The 26,239-nt window shown below is 43.7% G+C and overlaps 1 protein-coding gene across 1 annotated transcript in view; it reads right to left on the bottom strand.

Annotated features, from left to right (window-relative positions):
* The window catches only part of LOC132398883 (stereocilin-like), a 150,086-nt gene that overhangs the window by 106,941 nt on the left and 16,906 nt on the right, over positions 1-26,239 (bottom strand). Inside the window, exons 2-14 of the mRNA XM_059978715.1 lie at positions 24,819-24,934; positions 19,530-19,585; positions 18,789-18,810; positions 16,078-16,117; positions 15,316-15,391; positions 12,722-12,763; positions 11,797-11,838; positions 9,334-9,375; positions 8,459-8,497; positions 6,320-6,361; positions 5,168-5,209; positions 3,915-3,956; positions 630-671 (exon numbers count right to left, since the gene is read on the bottom strand). Coding sequence (XP_059834698.1) covers positions 630-671; positions 3,915-3,956; positions 5,168-5,209; positions 6,320-6,361; positions 8,459-8,497; positions 9,334-9,375; positions 11,797-11,838; positions 12,722-12,763; positions 15,316-15,391; positions 16,078-16,117; positions 18,789-18,810; positions 19,530-19,585; positions 24,819-24,891 — 600 coding nt within the window. The 5' untranslated portion in view covers positions 24,892-24,934. The remainder of the gene's footprint in view (positions 1-629; positions 672-3,914; positions 3,957-5,167; positions 5,210-6,319; positions 6,362-8,458; positions 8,498-9,333; positions 9,376-11,796; positions 11,839-12,721; positions 12,764-15,315; positions 15,392-16,077; positions 16,118-18,788; positions 18,811-19,529; positions 19,586-24,818; positions 24,935-26,239) is intronic.

Genomic DNA, 26,239 nt, shown 5'->3' on the forward strand with positions numbered 1-26,239 from the left:
CTATCTATGGTGTGTCTGGGTAGTCTTGTTTTATCTGTTGGATTTGGAGCTCCTTTCTGGGAAATGCGATAAGATGGTAGCGCGATATTAATACGCAGCAGCCTCCCCGGACTCTGTATTGGGGATTGCCAAACGTTATATGGATTTTCTGGTGTACTCTGTTTTGTCATGTGCTTTTGTGATATTGTTCTGGAGGAACATTGTGTCTTTGCATTTGTGATTTCTAAATGACAATAAACTGAAATTCAATTCAATTCAATTCAATGAGTCTCTTAAAAGAACCTGTTGGATCTGCCTCCACCACATAGTGTAAGAGAGTGAAGCTTTCTCTGCAAAATCCCATCAGGCTCTCCCATAATCAGACACAGATTAATCTCCCTCCTCACTATCCCATCTCCTCCTCCAGAGATCAGACATACAGTAAAACTCCGTCTCCACCATCCCATCACACACTCCAGCAGTCAGACACAGAGTTATAGGTTCTCCCTCAAGGGAAGCAGTGCATCAGCATTCATTCACACTGTCAAAACCTGTCAGGGTGTTGTATGTTTAATCACATTCCCTTGCATGTACTTTGTCATAGAGTCCTATAGCCATTCAGCCCATCTGTTGTAGTTGTGAGAACTTACCCACATCCAGTCACCAGTTTTATTCCATCGTTGTTCTTTCCACTGTAATAATACATCAGATCATTAGTGCTTGATGCAAACACAAAACCCCAGTTATAAAACCCATGCTGTGACGGAAGAAGTCATGAACATACAGAATAGGAACAGGAATACGACACTCAGCCCAGTGATCCAGTTCACCATTTAATCAGACCACGACTAACATCACTGATATCTCAACTCCATATTCTAGTCTTGTCACAGTGACCATTCTCACCCTCTTCCTAATGAAAAACTTTCCAACATCAGCATTGAAAGTATTTGTTTTCCCTGCCCATGAGAGAGAGAGTTTCACAGTCTTCTCACTCTCGGTGAGAAATAAGATTTGACTCATCACTGGTCTAAATTGTGGTGTCCATTGGTAAACCAAACGTCAAGGTTCTCTCACTACAGAAACATCTGCTCCACACTCATCGTAACAAGTGCCCTCGGGATTTGAATTTCTAAACACCCCTACCAACTTTCCCCAAACCGTATAACACAGAACTTAAAAATCTACAGCACATTACAGGACCTGCAGCCCACAATGTTCTGCTCGTTGCCCTCTATTTTTCTAAACTCCATGTACCTATCTGAGAGTCTCTTAACAGACCCTATTGTATCTCTATCCCCACATACAGTAAGAGAGAGAGGCTCTCTTTACACCATCCAATCAGTCTATCCCCTGATCAGACACAGAGTGAAGCTCCCTCCACAATGTCCCACCATACTTTCTAGGCACGATAACAATATGAGCTGGATTATTTTGCAGATGACCAGATGCAGTGGGTATGAATCTCCATCACAGTCTATGGGAGTATTATTACACATGAACTCTGTTTTGAGCAAAGACCAACTGAGTCGGAACACCCATCATCACAAGGTAGTTTGGTAAGAGCCAGATCTTACTGTGGTGAACTACATATACCTGTCTCAACACGCTCCCCCCTCCCCCGCTGACTGCTCCTGTGGCTCCTCCCACAGACCCCTATATAAATGCGATTGGAGGCACTGTTTCTTCCTCAGTCTCCAGGATGTTGTGTGATGGTCTCTTGCTGCTGACTGCTCTCTTCCAGCTAATAAAAGCCTATCTCTCACCTCACGTCTATGAGAGTTATTGATGGTGCATCACTTCCCACATATATTCCATGAATAAGTGCATTCCAGGTGCATATTTCTGTAAGAGACCACAGGATCATAAGGCACAGGAGCAGGATTAATCTAATCATCCATCATCTTTGCTCCATTCCATCATAGCTGATTGATTATGCTTCTGAATTCCATTCCCCTGTCTTCTCCCCATAACTTGTAATGCTCTGACTAATCAAGAAACTATCAACGTCGGCTTTAAATATATCCATGCAGGAATAGGAAACTCAGCCCCAAGATCCAGTTCACCATTTAACAAACCATGCCTAGCATCACTGAAATCTCTACTCCACAGTCCAGTCTTATCCAGTGACCCTTCATCCTCTTCCTAATGACAAACTTCCCAACATTAGCATTGAAAGTATTCCCTTCCCTGCCTCTTCCACACACTCATCACCCTCTGTGAGAAAAAAAGATTTATTGAGTCCATTGGTAAAGAGTAACACCCAAGTTCGAGAGTCTCCCACTAGAGGAAGCATCCACTCCACATCCATTCCTATGATTACCCTCAGGATTTGCATTCATACCCATCTCTGCTCAGTTGCCCCAAATTCAAACAGAGTAACGTTCTCACTGCCTCATCCGTCGACACACACAAGCTAAGACCCAGAGTGAAGCTCCCTCTCCACCATCTCATCACATCCTTCAAGGATCAGACACAGAGTGAGGATCTCTCCATACTGTCTCATCACACATTCCCATGGTTAGACACAGATTAATCTCCCTCCACACTGTCTCATCTCTTCCTCCAGGGATCAGACATAGAGTAAAACTCCCTCTCCACCATCCCATCACACACTCCAGGAGTCAGAAACAGAGTGAACCTCCCTTCTCCTCAGAACTTTTAACACAGTGACTAATCAAAAAACTATCAACCTCCACCTTAAATATACTCAATAAGTCGGCCTCCACATCCACCCGAGGCAATGAATTCCACAGATTAACCACCCTCTGGCTAAATAAATTCCTCCTCATCTCTTTGCTAAACAGTCCCTCTATTCTGAGGCAGTGACATTGGTCCTTCAAGCTCCCCACAGGACTCACAGAGCCAGTGTTCAGGTTCTCGGGCATCAACTTCCATCGCTGCATAGTTTTGTCACAGTAACCCGTCTATTGGCATTGGTGGATTTAAGATATGGAAGAAAATGTCAAACTCTAAAGGCAAGGACAGTGGAAGCAAACAGACCAATTGTCTTTGCTCCTGCCACGTGCCTTCCTGTAATGCCATGGGCTGTTAACATGTTAGGCAGCCTCATGTGCAGCAACTAGTCAAAAGCCTTCTGAAAATTCAAGAAACCTGTACCCACTGACTGTCTTTTCTGCCTCAAAGAATTCCAACATTTGTCAGGCAGGATTTCCTCTTGACACAACCATGCTAACAGCGTCCCATTTTCTCATGTGCCTCCAAGAATCCTGAAGTCACATCCTTTATAATGGCCACACAATCTTCCAAACCACAGAGCTCAAGTTAACTGGCATATCTTTTCCTTTCTTCTGCCTCCTGCACTTACGAAAGAATTGTGTGACATTAGCAATTTTTCTGTCCTCAGAAATAATTCCAGAATCTAGTGAATCTTGAAAGATCATTACTAATGGCTGTATAATCTCTTCGTCTACCTCTATCTTAATGTCTGGATGTACACCATCTGCTCCAGGACACTTACCTAATTTGAGAATTTTCAGCTTTCTAAGCAAACTCCACGCTTTCAATTTCTGATGAATAGAAAGAGCGGAGTAACAATTGACATCGAGACTTCAAATCCCCAGAAGATTTGCAGAGCTAGTGCTCTGGTCATCAAGTCTCCAATTCCATGGCTGCCTAGTTCTGCTGTGGTATCACTTCAGTCTAATGAAGTATTTTCCTATGAAAACATGTAACCTCTCTGCTTCCACTGCTCTTTCCGGGAGAGTCTTGCAAACAACATTTGCTTGATCTCCGAGTTAAACTGGCGGATCCATTACTAAACAGTATTCCCTCGTTCTAAATTCTCCCTCAGTGAAGACATTGTATCAGCAGTCATTCATCCAGTTTACACCTGTCAGGACGTTTAATCACATTCCCTCATAGCCTTCCAGTCATGAAGTCTGACAGCCCCTGTTGTGGGTGTGAGAACTTACCCACATCCAGTCCCCAGTTTTGTTCCATTGTTGTTTGTTCCACTGTAACAATACAGCAGATCATTAGTGCTTGATGCCAACACAAAACCCCAGTTATAAAACACATGATGTGACAGAGGAAGACGTGAACATACAGAATAGGAACAGGAATACGACACTCAGCCCAGTGATCCAGTTCAACATTTAATCAGACTGTGCCTAACATCACCAATATCTCAACTCCATATTCTAGTCTTGTCACAGTGACCCTTCTCCCTCTTCCCAATGACAACCTTTCCAACATCAGCATTGAATGTATTGCTTTCCCTGCCCTGAGGGAGAGTTTCACAGACTCCTCACCCTTGGTGAGAAATAAGATTTGACTTTCACTGGTTTAGATAGTGGTGCCCATTGGTAAAGAATGACACCAAAGGTCGAGATTCTCTCACTACAGAAACATCCGCTCCACACTCATCATAACAAGTACCCTCAGGATTTGTATTTGTATCCATCCCCACTAACTTTCCCCAAACTGTACAACACAGAGCATAAAAATATACAGCACATTACAGGCTCTTCAGCCCACAATGTTGTGCTGACCATGTAACCTGCTCATAACCCTCTATTTTTCTAAGCTCCATGTACCTATCTATGGTGTGTCTGGGTAGTCTTGTTTTATCTGTTGGATTTGGAGCTCCTTTCTGGGAAATGCGATAAGATGGTAGCGCGATATTAATACGCAGCAGCCTCCCCGGACTCTGTATTGGGGATTGCCAAACGTTATATGGATTTTCTGGTGTACTCTGTTTTGTCATGTGCTTTTGTGATATCATTCTGGAGGAACATTGTGTCATTGCATTTGTGGTTTCTAAATGACAATAAACTGAAATTCAATTCAATTCAATTCAATGAGTCTCTTAAAAGAACCTGTTGGATCTGCCTCCACCACATAGTGTAAGAGAGTGAAGCTTTCTCTGCAAAATCCCATCAGGCTCTCCCATAATCAGACACAGATTAATCTCCCTCCTCACTATCCCATCTCCTCCTCCAGAGATCAGACATACAGTAAAACTCCGTCTCCACCATCCCATCACACACTCCAGCAGTCAGACACAGAGTTATAGGTTCTCCCTCAAGGGAAGCAGTGCATCAGCATTCATTCACACTGTCAAAACCTGTCAGGGTGTTGTATGTTTAATCACATTCCCTTGCATGTACTCTGTCATAGAGTCCTATAGCCATTCAGCCCATCTGTTGTAGTTGTGAGAACTTACCCACATCCAGTCACCAGTTTTATTCCATCGTTGTTCTTTCCACTGTAATAATACATCAGATCATTAGTGCTTGATGCAAACACAAAACCCCAGTTATAAAACTCATGCTGTGACGGAAGAAGTCATGAACATACAGAATAGGAACAGGAATACGACACTCAGCCCAGTGATCCAGTTCACCATTTAATCAGACCACGACTAACATCACTGATATCTCAACTCCATATTCTAGTCTTGTCACAGTGACCATTCTCACCCTCTTCCTAATGAAAAACTTTCCAACATCAGCATTGAAAGTATTTGTTTTCCCTGCCCATGAGAGAGAGAGTTTCACAGTCTTCTCACTCTCGGTGAGAAATAAGATTTGACTCATCACTGGTCTAAATTGTGGTGTCCATTGGTAAACCAAACATCGAGATTCTCTCACTACAGTAACATCTGCTCCACACTCATCGTAACAAGTGCTCTCAGGATTTGAATTTCTAAACATCCCTACCAACTTTCCCCAAACCATATAACACAGAACTTAAAAATCTACAGCACATTACAGGACCTGCAGCCCACAATGTTCTGCTCGTTGCCCTCTACTTTTCTAAACTCCACGTACCTATCTGAGAGTCTCTTAATAGACCCTATTGTATCTATATCCCCACATACAGTAAGAGAGAGAGGCTCTCTCTACACCATCCAAACAGTCTATCCCCTGATCAGACACAGAGTGAAGCTCCCTCCACAATGTCCCACCATACTTTCTAGGCACAGTAACAATATGAGCTGGATTATTTTGCAGATGACCAGATGCAGTGGGTATGAATCTCCATCACAGTCTATGGGAGTATTATTACACCTGAACTCTGTTTTGAGCAAAGACCAACTGAGTCGGAACACCCGTCATCACAAGGTAGTTTGGTAAGAGCCAGATCTTACTGTGGTGAACTACATATACCTGTCTGGACATGCACCCCCCACCCGCTGACTGCTCCTGTGGCTCCTCCCACAGACCCCTATATAAATGCGATTGGAGGCACTGCTCCTTCCTCAGTCTCCAGGATGTTGTGTGATGGTCTCTTGCTGCTGACTGCTCTCTTCCAGCTAATAAAAGCCTATCTCTCACCTCACGTCTATGAGAGTTATTGATGGTGCATCACTTACCCACATATATTTCATGAATAAGTGCATTCCGGGTGCATATTTCTGTAAGAGACCACAGGATCATAAGGCACAGGAGCAGGGTTAATCTAATCATCCATCATCTTTGCTCCATTCCATCATAGCTGATTGATTATGCTTCTGAATTCCATTCCCCTGCCATCTCCCCATAACTTGTAATGCTCTGACACTTCAAGAAACTATTAACGTCGGCTTTAAATATACCCAAGCAGGAATAGGAAACTCAGCCCCGAGTTCCAGTTCACCATTTAACAAACCGTGTCTAGCATCACTGAAATCTCTACTCCACAGTCCAGTCTTATCCAGTGACCATTCATCCTCTTCCTAATGACAAACTTCCCAACATTAGCATTGAAAGTATTCCCTTCCCTGCCTCTTCCACACTCCCATCACCCTCTGTGAGAAAAAAAGATTTATTGAGTCCATTGGTAAAGAGTAACACCCAAGTTCGAGAGTCTCCCACTAGAGGAAGCATCCACTCCACACCTATTCCTATGAGTTCCCTCAGGATTTGCATTCATACCCATCTCTGCTCAGTTGCCCCAAATTCAAACAGAGTAACGTTCTCACTGCCTCATCCGTCGACGCTCCCAAGCTCAGACCCAGAGTGAAGATCCCTCTCCACCATCTCATCACATCCTTCAAGGATCAGACACAGAGTGAGGATCTCTCCACACTGTCTCATCACACATTCCCATGGTTAGACACAGATTAATCTCCCTCCACACTGTCCCATCTCTTCCTCCAGGGATCAGACATAGAGTAAAACTCCCTCTCCACCATCCCATCACACACTCCAGGAGTCAGAAACAGAGTGAACCTCCCTTCTCCTCAGAACTTTTAACACAGTGACTAATCAAAAAACTATCAACCTCCACCTTAAATATACTCAATAAGTCGGCCTCCACATCCACCCGAGGCAATGAATTCCACAGATTAACCACCCTCTGGCTAAATAAATTCCTCCTCATCTCTTTGCTAAACAGTCCCTCTATTCTGAGGCAGTGACATTGGTCCTTCAAGCTCCCCACAGGACTCACAGAGCCAGTGTTCAGGTTCTCGGGCATCAACTTCCATGGCAGCATAGTTTTGTCACAGTAACCCGTCTATTGGCATTGGGGGATTTAAAATATAGAAGAAAATGTCAAACTCTAAAGGCAAGGACAGTGGAAGCAGACAGACCAATTGTCTTTGTTCCTGCCATGTGCTTGGAGATAGAGGCTGCCATTTTGTGAAACTGTTTTACATCCTCCATTTTGTGAGACGCAGTTGCTTTGCTTTCTGTATCTTATTGGAAGCATTATGTTGCTTCTGGTAATCTGCAGGACTGAAGATGCTTTCCAAATAAGAAGTTATTTATGAGTTATTTTTGATATGATATAACATGAAGGTTTGTGAATGTTGAGGTCAGTGCCTGCCTGGAGAATTATCAAGCTGGTTACTGAAGAGAACAAGAGCCATAAATTACCCACTGTCCTTTGCTGGGAAGAGAGCAATAAGTTGATGCTGTCCTGGAGCAGAGCCAATGAAAAGATGTTAAAGGTCAATCAGATAAACTACAGCCAATGACACTGGAAGGCATTATTTGAGTTCGTAAGGAATGAATATAAAAGTGGACACCTCAGGTATGGTATCAGCAAAGACTCTCTTCAGAGACCCACCATCACAAAGAAGAATCCCCAACTCTGAGGATGGAAGAAGAAAGGATCGATCCCCTATTCCAGTGTTATTAATTGGATAATTTGTCTGAGTGAGTACTGGCACAAAGGGAACAGCAGAAGTCATATTCTAAATTGTTTGCTTGGGGTCAGCATAGTTTTTACAGAGACAATAAAGTGTGAGCTTTCATTAATTACAAGTTGCATAGAGAGTTTCTTAACCTAGTTCCATTGACAAATGCTTAGCACTTCATACTAATGAAGAACTTCTCTCTGAAAATCCGTAAACCCTCTGTTTCCACTGCTTTTGCTAGATAGACTTCCAAATATCTCCCTTATCTTCACTTTAAACTAGCAGATCCATTATTAAACAGTATTCCTAAGTTCTAGATTCTCTCTTAAGGAAAACATTGTAACGACAAACATTGTATTCCGCTCATCTGTTGTAGGTGTGAGAACTTACCCACATCCAGTCCGCTGTTTTGTTGCATCGTGCTTTCCACTGTAATAATACAGCAGATCGTTAGTGCTTGATGCCAACACAAAACCCCAGTTATAAAACCCATACTGTGACAGAGGAAGACATGGAGATACAGAATAGGAACAGGAATACGACACTCAGTCCAGTGATCCAGTTCACTGTTTAATCAGACCGCGCCTAATATCGCTGATATCTCAACTCCATATTCTAGTCTTGTCACAGTGACCATTCACCCTCTTCCCAATAACAAACTTCCCAACATAAGCATTGAAAGTCTTTGCTTCCCCTGCCCCTTGAGGGATAGAGTTTCACAGACTCCTCATCCTCTGAGACAAATAAGATTTGAATCATCACTGGTTTAAATTGTGGTGTCCATTGGTAAAGATTGACATACTAGTTCAAAATTCTCTCACTATAGAAACATCCGCTCCTCACGAGTACCCTCAGAATTTGTATTTGTACCCATCATCATTAACTTTTCCCACAGTCTAACAGAGTGACACTCTCTCTACACCATCACATCAGGCACTCCCATGGTTAGACACAGAGCAAAGCTCCCTCCACACTGTCCCAGCATACACTCTAGGGATCAGTCACAGAGTGAATCTCCCTGCACACCGTCCCGTCACACACTCCCAGGGTCAGACACAGAGTGAAATTCACTCTCCACCGTCCTATCACACCCTCTCAAGACATTAACAACTTGTGCTAGTTATTTCGCAGATGACCAGATGCAAGGGATATGAATCTCCATTACAGACTAAGGGTAGATTTTTACACCTGAACACTGAATGCAGGCCAAATGAGACAGGAAAACAGACATTAGCACAAGGATGATTGGTAGGTGGAGCACTTACCCACATCCAGTCTCTGGTTGTGTTCCATCTCGGTGGATATCCCTGTAATAGATCATAAGACCATAAGTCCTAGGAGTATAACTAGGCCATTCAGCCCATTGAGTCTGTTCCATCATTCTATCATGGGTGATTTATTATCCCTCTCAACTCCTTTCTCCAGCCTTCTCCTCATAATCTTTAATGCTTTGACTAATCAAGAAACTATCAACCTCCATTTTAAATGTACTCAATGAGTTGGTTTCACCACCCTCTGGATAAAGAAATTCCTCCTCATCTCTGTTTCTAAATGCAGTCACCTTATTCTGAGGCTGCGACTTCTGGTCCAATATAAGAAATAAACTCTGGACATTCACTATATCAAGGCCTTTCAATATTCAATAGTTTTCAGTGAGATTCTCCTCACATTTTTCTGAACTCCAGTGAGTATAAGCCCAGAGTCATCAGAAACTCATACTTCAACTTATAAAGTTTCAGCATCACATCCTTGCTTTTGTATTATATTTGTCTCAAAAGGAATACTAACATTACACTTGCCTTCTTACTACCAACTCAACTTATAAGATATCCTTGAGGGAATCATGCGCGATGACACACCCAACTCCTTTTGCACTACTGATTTTTAAATTTTCTCCTGGTTAAAAAAATTCTACACCTTTATTAATTTTACTAAACTGCATGACCATACACTTCCATACACAACACTACATTTGTCCCTCTGCCCATTCTCTCTATGTTAACCAAGTCTTTCTGCAGACTCCCTGCTTCTTCAACACCACCTGCACCTCCACTTATCTGTATTGACTGCAAACTTGGCCACAAGCCATCAATACTGTCATCCAAATTATCGACATATAACATGAACGGAAGCAGTCTCAGTACTGACCCACCTTCACCCCATGGAACACTACTAGACTCATGTGCAGCACCTTGACAAAGACCTCCTGAAACCCCAAGTATACAATATCCACTGACTCTCCTTTGTCTTTCCTACCTATTATATCCTCGAAGAATTCCAACAGATTTGTCAGGCAAGATTTCCCCTCAAGGAAACAGGCGGACAGACAGACATACTTTATTGATCCCGAGGGAAAGTGATCTAAAACACACCCAAGACTGTACAGAAGGCTGTGAGGGGCTTTGACGGGTCATCCAGGGTAGCCTTTACAAAGGTCCAATGTAGTAATATAGTTTGCTATCCAATCCGTTCTCATAGGTCAACAAGGCAGGATATAGGATAAGCATCAAAAAAAAAGAAATGGCATTCAACTTCTGGAAATCAATGGATACCCAGAGGCTAGCATCTTTGGCTAGCATCCAAGTCAGCCAAAGATTGTAACCCAGCCATTGCTTTGGTTTTAGTATGAATCATGCTGAAACGTGAAAGGGCTGATGTCAGCAATCAAAATATTTCAGCATTTCAGAGAACCAAGTGCCTAACTCCTAGGCAAACACCACACTATTGAGCTTATGGTCTGCAATTCTGAACTCTGTTCCAACCCCAAACACACAGCAGGAATCAACAAAAGGTGATTACTTGCCACAAGCTGTTCCTGGCTGTGGTGTCTCTAATTTCATTGACATGTTTGAATGCTGGTGTTTGTTTGGCATAATTTTGTTGACAGAATTTAGCAGCAACTCATGCCATTGCTGGCAATCATATGGGTAGTTATTTTGTATAGCACGCACTCTGATCACTCCAATAACCATCATCCAAAAGTCAAAGAAATATATTTATCTTTTATTAGCAATGAGCAAAACATGCAATCTTGAGGCAATATAATTAAATGTAATTAAGTGAAGTTAAGCATGATCAAATAGTCAGCAGAAGATATAACATCTGGTGGTCCCCAGCTCTAAGCTGTCCAGATCAAAGCATGAAAACATAGCTGAGCCCTTCACTTTTATCACACTTCCACCCATGTGACTAGCTAGCATAATAAACACGCAACATGGAGTACAATGCAGATAGAAAACAGATGCATGGTTGTTGTGTGCAGTCTTCCGTCAATTTTATTGGGTTTCGTGGATCTACTGTGAATGCCCACAAGAAAATAACATACATGTGAATGGAGTGGTAGGTGGTCATTGTGTCTGACGATGACAGCAATATCTGTGTGGGAGAGCTTTTAAAGATGGAAAGCCATTGTAATAGGGCATTTCCACTCTCTCAACTTCAGAAGTCTGGGTCTAGTGGTACAAACAAGTGTCACAAACTGAGTCTTCTTTGGTTGCAAGTGTACTTTGATAATAAATTTACCTTGAAATTTACTTTGAAACACCTACGACACGCTTCAATCACAAACTCCTGGGGTGAGAAACAGAGTGAAGCTCCCTCCACACTGTTCCATCACACACTCCCAGGGTCAGACACAGAGTGAAGCTCATTCTACACTGTTCCATCACACACTCCTGGGATCAGACACAGAGCCAGCATAAGGAAGTGTGTTAAGTATGAGAACTTACCAACATCCAGTCTCTAGATGCATTCCATTGCTGTGGTTTCCCCTGTAACAATAGAGCAGATCACTAGTACCAGTCTGTGCTCCAGAGAGGTTGTATGTGATGTGGGTGGTTGAGGAACGCTAGTAACTACGGAACTGGCTAGTGGGCACATCCCAATGTACAGATACATCTGCCCTCTCTGGAAGATCAGCCTTCAGTCTGAAACTGACCTTCAATTGACCTGCCCACTCAATCTATACACAATTAGATCCCATAAGCACCACTGGGTACCATCAGATCATCAGTGTTTGATTCAGGGACAGACACCAATAAAAAACCCCACTTATAAAATAAGTGACCTTTCACGCACTCCCTAATGACAAACTTTCCAGATCAGCATTGAAAAGGTTTCCTTCCTCTACCCTTTGAGAAAGAGGGTTGCATAGATTCATTACCCTCTTAGTGAAGTAAGATTTGACTCATCACTGTCTTAAATGACCTCCAAGTTTGAGCTTCTCCACAAGAGTAGACACCCACTCCACATCCATCATCACGAGTGCCCTCAGGTTTGTAATGTTTACTCAGCCTCTTTCACTCCAGCAGAGTGAAGCTGCCTCAACACCATCCCATCACATACTCACAGGGTCACACAGAGTGAAGCTGCCTCCACACCGTCCAACACATTCCTGGGGTCAGGCACAGAGTGAAGCTGCTTCAACACCATCCCATTACACACTCCCAGGGTCAGACAGAGAGTGAAGCTTTCTCTATACTGTCCCAACACACCCTCCATGAAAGTAACAAAATAATGAGATAAGCCTGCAGATAGCCAAATGCTGTGCAGAGACAGAGGGTTTTTACACCAGAACTCTGGGTTTGAGCCCAGACCAACTGAGTCAGGAAAACACCCATAAGCACAAGGAAATTCTTAGATATAAAACCTTACCGACATCCAGTACCCCATTGCATTCCATCGATCTGGTTTCCCCTGGAATAACAGAAGAGATCCTCAGTGTCAGTTATCATCCAGCATCTGTGATCCAGAGTAGTTGTGTGCGAGGTGGGTGGTTGAGGGACGTTAGTGACCATGGAATAGGGTAGTGGTCACATGCCAATTATTTAACTTCTTTGGCCCTCATTTAGAGACCTGACCTCTTTCTGGACTTGTCTCTTTCTCTCTACTTTTACCCTATCCTGCCATATCCTTCACACCAACCAGCCTCACATTCTGTTGGGATGCTCCAATCACCTCTCCTGGTCCAACCACGTTGATGTCACTCAGAAAGCTCACCAACTTACTCAGGATGCTAAAGGAATGTGGCTTGTCCTGTCGACCACCAATTTTACCAATTTTTATTGATGCACCATAGAAAGCATCATGTGACCACAAGAAAATACAGAGACACAGCTCAGCATATGATGGAAACCAGCTTCCCCTTCATACTCATTGCCTGCCACGCTACTGGCATTCAGGGCAGCATTATCGGTTCTCTGTCCCAGTCTGTCCTTGCCCATCTTCTCTATCATATTGGCGATCAAATTGGATAAGTCTCCAGGATGATGAGATGTACCCCAGGCTGCTGTGGGAGATGAGGGAGAAGATTGCTGAGCCTCTGACAATGATCTTTGAATCATCAATGAGGACGGGAATGGTTCCAGAGGATTGGAGGATTGCAGATGTTCTTCCCTTATTCATGAAAGAGAGTAGAGATAGATCAGGAATTTATAGACCAGTGAGTCTTACTTCAGTGGAATCAGTGAAGTAATACTCACTGGTTGTTAAGGTGATGGAAAAGATCCTGAGAGGTAGGGTTTATGAACACTTAGATAGGTACAATAAGATTAGGAATAGTCAGCATGGCTTTTTCAGGGGCAGGTCATGCCTTATGAGCCTGATTGAATTTTTTGAGGATGTGACTAAACACATTGATGAAGGTAGTGCAGTAGATGTAGTGAATATGGATTTCAGCAAGGCATTTGATAAGGTACCTCATGCAAGGCTTATTGAGAAAATAAGGAGGCTTGGGGTGTTGTGGATAGTTGTGTAGGGTTGTCAAAGGTTACAGTGGGACATCGATAGGATGCAAATCTGGCTGAAAAGTGGAAGGTTGAGTTCAAACCAGACAAGTGTGAGGTGGTTCATTTTGGTAGGTCAAGTATGATGGCAGAATTTAGTATTAACGGTAAAACACCTCACTACAGGAAGGATGTAGAAACAATAGAAAGGATGTTGCCTGGATTGTGGAGCATGCCTTATGAATTCATCCTTTTCTCTTTGGAGCAGCTGAGGATGAGAGGTGACCTGATGGAGGTGTATAAGATGATGAGAGGCATTGATCTTGTGGATAGTCAGAGGCTTTTTCCTAGGGCTGAAATAGCTAAGATGAGAGGGAACAGTTTTAAGGTGTTTGGAAGTAGGTACAGAGGAGATGTCAGGGTTAAGTTTTTACGCAGAGGGTGGTGTGTGTGGAATGGGCTGCCTGCAACAGTGGTGGAGGCTGAGACGATGGGGTCTTTTAAGAGACTCCTGAATAGGTACATGGAGCTTAGAAAAATAGAGGGCTATGGGTAACCCTGGGTTAGTTCTAAAGTAAGTACATGTTTGGCACAGCATTGTGGGCCAAAAGGCCTGGATTGTGCTGTAGGTTTTCTATGCTTCTATGTATCCCAAATGTGGTTCAGGGTTCTCAGCTGCACATCGATATAGAAAGATTCTTTATTGCTGTTTCTGTAGCAATGATTTTTTACTAGTCAGGGTTGTTAGCTCTGAATTGAACTCCTGACCCTGGAGATCCAATGAACCACTGTTAGCCTGGCCTCTACCCTTCGACCTGTTTGGTATGGGAGACACTACCAAGGGTGTGACTCCAACCGACATAGCTCTCTGGGTCACTGAGGCATGTGAGCTTCCAAACCATATGACAAAATTGGAGTCCTCTTGGATGTTCCCCTCCATACTTTATACTGTCTATACTTTTCACTGCCTCATCAAAGATCTCCTCCCCACCCCAGATATTCTCTCTTCTCCTCTTCCCAACAGGCAGAAGATATGAAAGCCTGAAAGCACATGCCACCATGCTCAAGGTGGTATCCCACTGTTGTCAGACCCCTGGATAGACCTCGTGTAGGATGAGATGGGCTCATTATCTGCACTTAACATTTTTGGTAACTTTTGCACTTTATTCTGTATTGTTATTTGTTTTATCTTGTTCTATCTCAATGCACTGTGTAATGATCAGATCCTGTACGAACAATATGCAAGACAAGCTTTTCATTGTACTTTGGTACATCTGACAATAATAAACCAATTCCAATAGATGTGATTGTCAAGATTCCAATCTGGCTCTATTGTACCCTGATGGAGGCTTGCTCCACCATGCTTCAGGAACCACAGAGGCTCCACCACTCCAGCATGGGCTGACACAGATGCTAGGTCTTGTCAAGCCCAGCACATCTGATGAAGATGCATTGAGCTAGGCTCATACCAGTATTTTTGTTTTTGAAACAGGTGTGGAGAGAGTTTAGGAGTTGCACCATTACCTGTGGGTATTTGTTGAAGTTTTCGTATGATTTCCTCTTAAACTCCATGATCAAATTGTACAGCTTTGGTTTCACACTAGGGAGGCAGAAGCAAAAATATCAGCAGCTGATCAGAGTTAAGCAAACAAGCACACTTCCAGTTGCCTTCACTCCCAGAATGTATCTGTTTGTATCTAGACATTGGGACTTCACATGGCAACTCAGAGCTAATCAAATGACTTCATGAGGTATGCAGAAAATCACCGCACATTGGGATCCTACCAGTATGCTAACAAGAATGCAGTAAAATGCCTGTGGATCTAGAACACTGGGGCTCAGAACTCCATCTCATTTAGAATTACTGAAGAGAGCAGAAAGGGTCTTATTAATACTGTTCTCAAGATATGGCAACATTGGATATGTAGATGGTGCCATTGGATGGGAAGGGTTTGGATTTATTGGAAGCACGGACAGTGGGAGGAAATAGGAGGAGATTGGGTTCATTAGGAGCATGGATGGTGAGAATGGTTTGAGTTCTCTGGGAGTGCAAAGTGTGGGAGTGGATGGGAATGGATTGTGTTCATTGGGAGTGTTAATGGTGGAGTGGATGTGAAGGGATTTGGTTCATAGGGAGTGTGGATGGTGGGAATCGATGGGAACAGATTGCTTTTATTAGGAGCGTTGATGTGGGAGTGGATGAGTTCAGGCTGATTGGCCACATTGTTCAGTGGAACTAATTAGATTTTCCCATTTCCCCAGGATGGGTTCTATTTAAAATCTTACCTTTGGCAAAAATTCATGAATCCAGCTAGAGTGCTGAAATCTGCAAGAGAGGAACAGACCAGTCAAGCCAGCACCATGAGCTTTTCCTGATACAGACTGAAGCAGGCTGCGCAGAGGCTTCTAACTAGTGGCGGCAGAGCAAACAATCCCTTCTCCTGGAGACTCACTAATCACATCTAAATTGCACCCAAATCATTATCATCATCTCCATCTGCAGTTTAGCATCACCAATCCCTGTTACACCACTGGTCACAGACTAACAGAAAACTGCACTCCACTTCAAACTCCCTGACTTCTGAAAGGGAATGGTGCACATATTCCTGTATACTTCAACGGTGCTGAATGGCATGTGGACCAACTTCCTAGGTGAGAACCTTTCCAATAGCCTGGTGCAGCCACGTTGATGTCACAGCCAAGAAAGCTCATCAACACCTTCAGGATGCAAAAGGACTTCAGCATGTTCCTGCTGACTCTTGCCAATTTTTATGCATATACCACTGGAAGCTTCTGTTTGGATGCTTATGTGCTTGTATTGCAACTGCTCTGCACATTGACCACAAGAAACTGCAGGGAGTTATGGACATTTGCATTTTTCCTGCATCATTATTGTCTGACTTTGTTCTACCTGAACGCTCTGTGTAATGATCTGATCTGTATGAACAGTATGAAAGACACTGTATCTTGGTACATGTGATAATAACACACCAATACCAATACCCTCTGCCTCCTGTCCCTCAGAGAGTTGTATATCCAATTAGCCAACATACCTTGGGCCCTATTGAGCCTACAAGAAAACCAGCCACCCTTCCATGGACTTTTGTCTATACTTCTCACTACCTCGGTAAAGCAGCCAACATAATCAAAACCCTTCCCACCTTTAATGTTCTCTGTTCTCCCCTTCAATTATGCAGAAGATGCAAAAGTCTGGAATCATGTACCACCAGGATGAAGGACAGCTTTGACCCCATTGTTGTAAGGTTCCTTGAATGGTCTCCTAGTATGATAAGGTGAGCACTGACCCCACAATCTAGCTTGTTATGGCCTTGCACCTTGTCTGCCTGCACTATACTCTATAACAGAAAAAGCTATAAAAAAATTTCTGCCTTCTGTGCAACACACATACAGAATCCTAGAGGAACTCAGTAGGTCAGGCAATAACCATGGAAATGAAAAAACAGTCAAAGCTGTGGGCCAAGACCTTTCATCAGCATTGGAAAGGGAGGGAGAAAAAGCCAGAATAAATGGGGAGAGAGACATTCCTCTCCTATCAGATTCCTTCTTCTCCAGCCCTTTACCTTTTTCACATATCACCTCCCACCTTTTTTCTTCAGCCCCCGCCCCTACCCACCTGGCTTTACCTATCACATTCTAGCTTGTCCTCCTCCCTTTCCTCTCACCTTCTTATTCCAGCTTCTTCCCGTTTCCTTTCCATATAGAAGCATCGGGGCCTGAAACACTGACCGCTTATTCATTTCCAACGACGCTGACCTGCTGAGTTCCGCCAAATATCTATGTGTGTTACTCTGGATTTCCAGCAACTGCAGAATCTCATGTGTTTATGATTCTGCATTCTCTTACTGATTTCCCTCAATGCACCATTGTACTGAGATAATCTCAATGGATCACATGCAAAACAAAGTTTTTCACTGTATCTCAGCGGATGTGACAACAATAAACCAACATGTAAGCAGCATGTGGGCAGTGAAAATGACTCTGGAAGCATAAGGTCAGATTGAATATGACTGCCAGATGTCATGCCCACTATTGCAGGTAACTCAGACTGATTACACTCAGAGAATACTCATTCTTCAGTGTCCTAAAAGGATAACCTGGATTTAGCACTATCCACAAAACACTGGAGGAAATCAACGGGTCAGGCAACATGACTAAACAGCTGACGTTTCAGTCCAAAACCCATCAACAGGACTGGAAAGGAAGGGGGAAGATGCTGGAAAATAAAAAGGGGGGGTGGAGGAGGAGAACCTAGAAGGTAATAGGCGAAGCTCGGTGAGTGGGAAGGTTAAAGGGCTGGAGAAGAAGGAATCTGATAGGAGAGGAGATTGAGCCATATGAGAAAGGGAAGGAGGGGCACCAGGGGCAGGTGAAAGGCAGATGAGGAGAAGTAAGAGTCCAGGGTTGGGATTAGAAGATGAAGGAAGGCAGAGAAAAAAGAAAAAGTTTAAAAAATTACCAGAAGGAGAAACTGAATTTCATGCCATCAGTTTGGATGCTACCCAGTTAGATTATGAAATGTTGCTCCACATCATAGCAGAATAAATCGACACATTGGGACAGGAATGGGGATAAAAATTAAAACATTTGGCCATTGGGAAATTTTGCTTCTGGCAGATGGAAGGGAGGATTTTGACAAATTGACTGGAATAGCAAGGGTCAAATGCAGGGGGAACTCCCTCTCCCACTACCCCATCAAAATCCTCCCCACCTCCACCAATCAAAATAAATTTCTAGGACTGGTGGGCACCACAGAGACTTGAGTGGCTTCTGGGGTGAGAAGACTGGGTTATAATTTGAAAGAATTGACTGTAAATAGAGTGAGTGGTGGAATACAGTGGTGTTATAGTAATCACTGATTAAACCTAATTTGGAAAAGGGTATCAGTCACATTAGATACAGTTACAGAATGGTGAATGTTAAATTATGTGAGATGGAACAGTAAATGCTTATTTTCATATGATTTCAATTATACTTGCCAGAGCTGGGACATTCCTCCGCCTAAAAAAGAGAAGAGGGCATTATCAGCAACCTAACAAATGCCATCCCATATGCAATCGACCCATGCATACCTCACAATCATCTCACATCGCCCAATCTCATATGAATCCCACTGCGCCATGCCCTCTCCACAGCCCAATGTCAATCCCACACTAATCCCACTTACCACTCTCTCCCCACAGCCCTGTATCAGCCCCCACACTAATCCCACTTCCCACCCTCTCCCCGCAGCCACCACACTAATCCCGCTTCCCATACTCTCCCCACAGCCCTGTGTCAGTCTGCACACTAATCCCACTTCCCACTCTCTCCCCACAGCCCTGTATCAGCCCCCACATTAATCCCACTTCCCACTCTCTCCCCGCAGCCCTGTATCAGCCCCCAGACTAATCCCACTTCCCACTCCCTCCCCGCAGCCACCACACTAATCCCACTTCCCGTGCTCTCCCCACAGCCCTGTGTCAGTCTACACACTAATTCCATCCCACTGTCCCATGCTCTCCCCACAGTTCTAGGTCTTTGATTACTTTCCAATTTACAAGGTGCCGTTGGGAACAGGCAGCTGCTCTGTCACAACTGGTATGTGCTCCATCATCTCAGTGAGGACAAACCCCCAACCTGTTCCTTCTCCCACTGTGGGCTAAAACACTTTGATACTGAAAGATTTGTTGGCTAATGGTTTCATTTTATCAGGCAGTAAAATTTATTTGATTTCTTACCATCAGTTTGGCGACTTTTCTCACCATCTCTGGTGACCTGAACATGTCAGGTGTGGCTGTAGGTAGAGAGGGTATTGAAACATTTACACTTTTCTCTGGGTTAGCAATGTGTACATACACTCACTCATTGCCCACAACTTTCACAGGCATAAAAAGTGCAGTACAACGCCGGCCCTTCAGCCCATGGTCTTGCACCACCCTCTTAACATATTCTTAGTTTAACCTTACCCTTCCCTCCCATATAACTTTCCATTTTGCTTATCTCAGAGTTTCTTATATATACCTAATATATCCCTCTACCACTGTCCCTGGCAGCACCACCACTCCCTGTGTAAAACAAAAACAACCTTTGACATACACCCTATTCTTTCCTCCAATCACCTTAACATTATGCCCCATGGTATTAGCAATTTCTGCCCTGGGAAAAAAGTCTCTGGCTATCTACTCAGTCTAAGCTTCCTATCATCTTGTACATCTCTATCAAATCACCTCTCATCCTCCTTTGCTCTAAAGAGAAAATCCCTAGCTCACTCAACCTTTCCTCATAAGACGTGCTCTCTAATCCAGGCAGCACCCTGGTAAATCACCTCTGCATCCTCTCTAAAGCTTCCACATCCTTCCTATAATGAGGCAACCAGAAATGAGCAGAAGTTAAGTGTGCTGTCTAACCAGAGTGTGGTCTAATAAGTGTAGTCAAATGACGGTTTTATAGAGCTGCAACATTACCTTGCAGCTCTTGAAGGCCAACACACCACATGCCTTCTTAACCCCCTGTCAACTTGCACAGCAACTTTAAGGGATCTATGGACATGGACCCCAACATCCCTCTGTTCCACCTCACTGTTTACTCTACCTGCAAGTTCAACTTTCCAAAGTGAACCTCTTCACACTTTTCTGGATTGAACTCCATCCTCAGCCCTGCTCTGCTTCTGTCAATGTCCACTTGCAACTTACAACAACCAACAACTCCACCAACCTTTGAGTCACCTGCAAACTTACTAACCCACCCTGCCACTTCCTCACCCAAGTAATTTATAAAAATCACAAAGAGTAGGTCCCTGCAGAACACTACTGGTCACCAGTGGACATCCAGGTAAAATACACTCCATCCACTACCACACTCTGCCTTCTATGAGGAAGCCAATCCCAAATTCATGCAGCCAAATTTCCCAGTGCCCCATGCTACCTGACTTTTTAAATGAGCTTACCATTGGGAGCCTCTTCAAACACCTTACTAAAATCCATGTAGGCTAAGTCCACCGCTCTCCCTTTATCAATTTGTTTCATCAGTTCCCTTGAAGAATTTAATCAGGCTCATGAGGTATGGCCTACCCCTCATAGAGCCATGCTCTCATGACAACTCTCCCACATGAACACTATAGATAAATTTATCACACTAAAATTATCCCCAGTGGCCGCACTCTGCAGTTCCCAGCTCGTTACTGAAGAGAAATTAAGGATAAGCAGTGCACGCAAATGGAAGTTATGACAGTCCCCACTCCACAACCTTGTCTTAATGACCCAGGCCCTCCCTCTTCATGAATCCCTCCTCAGACTCCTTTGTGCCCTTCTGACACTCATTTCTTCTCTCTCTCACTTGCTACCATTCCTTCCTTTGCCTCTCTAACATTTCCTTAAGAAAGTTTCCTTAATCAGTACATAGATGTCCAAACTAGAGGAAATGTGATGCTGGATCTCCTATCAGGGAATGAGACAGAGCAAGTGACTGAAGCTTGTGTAGGGGAACACTTCACACCTAATGGTCACAATTCCATTAGTTTCAAGGATAGGTCTGGTCCTCAGGCTAAGATTTTAAATTTGAGAAAGGCCAACTTTGATGGTTTCAGAAAGGATCTGAAAAGTGTGGACAGGGACAGGTTGTTTTCTGGCAAAGGTGTACTTGGTAAGTCGGAGGCCTTCAAAAGTGAAACTTTGGGAGTATGTTCTTGTCAAAATAAAATGCAAGGATAACAGGAAAACAGAGATATAGAGGCCCTGGTTAAGAAAGAGATGCCTAGCAGGTATAGGCAGGCAGGAACAAATGAGGTGCAATATATGCTCGTGATCTCAGGATTGCTACCTGTACCACATGCTAGTGAGGCCAGAGATGGGAAGCTCAAACAGATCACAATACAGGACTAAGGAGATGGTGCAGGAGGGAGGGCCATAAGATTTTTGGATCATTTGGCTCTCTTCCAGAAGAGACAGTTTGCATCTGAAGTGGATTATCCTAGCGGGAATGTTTGCTAGTGCTGCAGTGTGGGGGGGGGGGGGTGCAGAGGGTAACTAAAGATGCAGGGGTATGGGAACCAGAGTGCCAGAACAGATGGTAGAGTTGTTGTGAAGAAAGATGTTGTTAAGCTTACACACAAAGTCAGGAATCAAAAGGCTGAGCATGATGGGACTAACATTCTGAACTGTGACATTTCAATGTAAGGGATATCGTAGGAAAGGCGGATGAGCTTAGGACATGGATCAGCAGGTGGAATTATGGCATATAGCCATTAGCGAGACTTGGTTACAGGAGGGGCAGGACTGACAGCTTAATGTTTCAGGGTTCCATTGCTTTAGACATGACAGAGCAGGAAGGATCAAAGGGTGGCGTTACTAGACAGGGAAAATGTCATGTCAATGCGCAGTCAGAACAGACTGGAGAGCTCACCTAGTGAGGTTTCATGGGTAGAACTGGGGAATAAGAAAAGTATGACAACATTAATGGGATTATATTACAGATCAAGCAAGTCTCCAGAATTTACAGGAGTAAACTTGAGCAGAGATTGCAAACTGTTGCAAGAAATGTAAGGTTGTAATAGTAGATGATTTTAACTTTCCACATATTGATGGGAATCCCATTCTGTAAAAGGGCTGGATGGGAGAGAGTTTGTCAAACGTGTTCAGGAAAGTTTTCTTCATCAATACATAGAAGTCCCATTGAGAGAGAGTGCGATACTAGATCTCATATTAGACAAAGAGACAGGGCAGGTACTGAAGTTTGTGTACGGGAACACTTTGCATTCAGTCATCATAATGCTATTAGTTTTAAGGTAATTATGGAAAATGTTAGGTCTGCACCTCTGGCTGAGGTTCTAAATTCAAGAAAGGGAAATTTTGATGACATCAAAAAAGATCTGGCCTCTGTGAAACAGGACAGTTTAGTTTCTGGAAAAGCTGTAGTTGGTAAGGTTTCAATAGATATTGAGGTCTTGGTTAAGAAAAAGAAGGAGGTGCATAGCAGATATAGGCAGGTACTTGAGGGGTATAAGAAATACAAGAGAACACTAAAATGGGAAATCAGACGGGCTAAAAGAAGGCAAGAGGTTGCTCTAGCAGACAAGGTGAAGGGGAATCATAAGGGTTTCTACAGATATATTAGGAGCAAAAGGATAGCAAGGGGCAAAATTGGTCCTCTGGAAGATTAGCATGGTAATCTATGTGTGGAGCTGAAACAAAAGGGGAAGATTCAATTGGTTTTTTTGCATTTGTATTTAGTCAGGAGACAAGCACAGAATCTATAGAAGTAAGGCAAAGCAGCAGCAAGCTCATGGACCCTACAGATTACAGAGGAGGTGTCTGCTGTCTTGATTAGGGTTGGTAAATCCCCAGGCCAGGCAATGTGTTCCATCAGACTCTAGGGGGCCAGAGAAGAAATTGTGAGGGCCATTACAGAGATAGTTAAACATTCTTAGCCATGCGTGAGGTGCCGAGGATTGGAGAATAGCTAAAGTTCCATTCTTTAAGAAAGGCTCTAAGAATAAGCCAAGAAATTATAGAGCGGTGAGCCTGACATCAGTCATAGGAAAGCTATTGTAAGGCATTCTAAAGGACCAGATATATAAATATTTGGATAGACATGGACTGATTAAGGATAGTGAGCAACACTTCATGCATGCTAAGTCACATCTAACCAATCTTATAGAGTTTTTCGAGGAAGTTACCAGGAAAGTTCATGAAGGCAAAGCAGAAGAGAACGATCTAGGAATAAAGATCCATAACTACTTGAAATGACATCACAGGTAGATAGGTTCATAAAGATAGGCTCATTGGCCTTCATAAATCAGTATACCAAGTACGCAGTTGGGATGTTACATTGAAATCTTAAAAGATGTTGGTGAGGCCTAATTTGGTGTATTGTGCGCGGCTTTGGTCAGCGACCTACAGGAAAGCTGTAAATAAAGAGAGCAGAGAAGATTTATGAGTGATGCTGGAACTAGAGGACCTGAGTTATAGAGAAAGGCTGAATAGTTTATGACTTTATTCCCTGGATGTAGAAAACTGAGGGGAGATTTGATACAGGTATAATGAAGGTATGGATAGTGTAAATGCAAGCAGGCTTTTTCCATTGAGGTCGGATGACAGCACAACCAGAATTAAAGGTGAAATATTGAAGGGGAACATGAGGAGGACTTCACTCAGAGGGTGGTGAGGGTATGAAATGAGCTGCCAGCACAAGTGCTGGATGTGTGTTCAATTTCAACATTTAAGAGAAATTTGGACAGGTCCATAGAAAGCTATGGTCTAAGTGCAGATTAATGGGACAGGCAGATTAATGGTTTGGCACAGACTAGATGGGCTGAGGGGCCTGTTTCTGTAATGTAGTGTTCTAGGATTCACTGTTCTTTGACCTACGTTTCCCCTCTACACTCTACCTTTCCCCTCATTCTTTCCCCTCACATCTCCCTGTCCATCCCCCTTTGTCCTCTCATTTCACTCCCCTCTCACTCTGTTTCACCTCACACTCCCTTTTCTCCTCTTACTCCACGCAAACCCTCCCTCCCCTCACTCTCCAGGGAGGGAAATAAAAAGGAAGGTGGATAGGAAGGAAAGTGAGGGGAAAGTTTGAGGGAGAGATAAAGGAAAAGTTGTTAGAGAGGCAGAGGAAGGAGAGTCAGTGAGGGAAAGTGTGAATGATGGGTAGAGTGTGAGAAAGGAGAAGAAATAACCGGGTCTGGGGAAGGATTGAAGAGGAGCAAGGGGCTGGGTCATTATATTTATTTATTGAGATAAAACGCAGAATAGACCCTTCTGGGCCAACAAGCGGCAGCACCCAGCAACCCCCAGTTTAACCCGAGTCTCATCACGGGACAGTTTACAATGACTAATTAACCTACTAATCGGTATGACTTTGAATTGTGGGAGGAAAACAGCGCACTCAAAGAAAACCCATGCATTCCACGGGGAGAACGTTCAATCCCCTTACAGAGGGCATTGGGATTGAACTCTGAACTCTGACATTCCAAGCTGTAATAGCATCGCACTAACCGCAACTGTTTGTATATTAATGGCTTTTACCTGAGCACAGTCCCCATAGAATCAGAACAAGGGCGAGATTCTTCGCCTCTAGCATCCTGGGCACCCTGTACATCCGTCCGGGTTTGATTGGCCAACCCTGTGGAATGGTTTTCACTCTGTGAGCAGAACAGGAACAAAGAAGAGTAAATCCAACAGGACTTGCCAAACACAAGCATCCAATTCCTATCACATTACTAAACACTTCATCCAAATGCCTTTTGAACGTTGCCTTTGTATCTGCCCTGGAAGTTTGTTTCTTGTACGTACCACCCTCTGTACCAATAAATTGGCCCTCAGGTCCATTTTAAATCTCACTTCTCACCTTAAACCTGTGCCTTCTGTGTTTTCCATTCACCTTTCGCTGAGAGAAAAGACTGTTTTCATCTTATCAACACCCCTCTTGATTTTGTACATCTCCATAAGGTCACCCCTCAGTCTCCTATGTTCCAAGGAATAAACAGCTAGCCTACCAACCTATACGACATAGGAGCAGAATTAGGCCACTTGGCCATTGCCTGCTTTATGCCTGATTTATTATCCCTTCCAACCCCATTCTCCTAACCTTCTCCCCATAACCTTGGACACCTTGACTAATCAAGAACCTATCAACTTCCGCTTTAAATATTCTCAATTGCTTGGCTTCCACAGCTGTGGCAATAGATTCCACAGATTCACTACCTTCTGCCTAAAGAAATTTCTCCTCATCTCTGATCTAAATGATCGTCCCTCTATACTGAAGCTGGTCCTAGACTCACCCACTGGGGTCTTTGGATTCCTTGGTCCACATCTAAAATAAGTTGGGAACCCCTGCAGGAAACATCCTCTCCACATCCACTCCATCCTGGCCTTTCAATATTCAATGACTTCAATGAGATCCACCCCACTCCACATTCTTCTAAACTCCAGCAAGTACAGGCCCATCAAATGCTCCACATTTCCTCTCCCTATAACCCAGGCCAGGCCCTCAGGTCCTGGAGACATTCTTGTGAATCTCATCTGCTCTTTCCAGTTTGACCACAGGGAGACAAAAACAGTACACACATGTCCTTATGCTGCCTCACTAATGCGTACAGGGTCAGATGTTCTACTTCAGGGCATCGAATCCTCACATGCTATTTCCATTGAGGGGCTGGACAGATGGGGGTGTGAGGACAATGCTTCAACATTCTACTGTGGTCCTGAAGGGTCTCAGCCCAAACCTTGACTGTTTATTCCCCTCCATTGATGCTGCCTGACCTGCCCAGTTCCTCCAGTACTTTGTGAGTGTTGCTTAGAACTGTTGTCCCATCACCGACCCAAGGTCTTCTTTGCCCCGTGACCTCTCCCCATTATAAACAGCACCTTTGTCGAGGAGCAGTCTATACCCTGGTTCAGAAGCAACAGGTTCCCTGCTTTGGAAACACTACTGGGTTTAATTTTCA

This window comes from Hypanus sabinus, chromosome 9 (assembly GCF_030144855.1).
Source record: "Hypanus sabinus isolate sHypSab1 chromosome 9, sHypSab1.hap1, whole genome shotgun sequence".
Taxonomy (NCBI): Eukaryota; Metazoa; Chordata; class Chondrichthyes; order Myliobatiformes; family Dasyatidae; genus Hypanus; species Hypanus sabinus.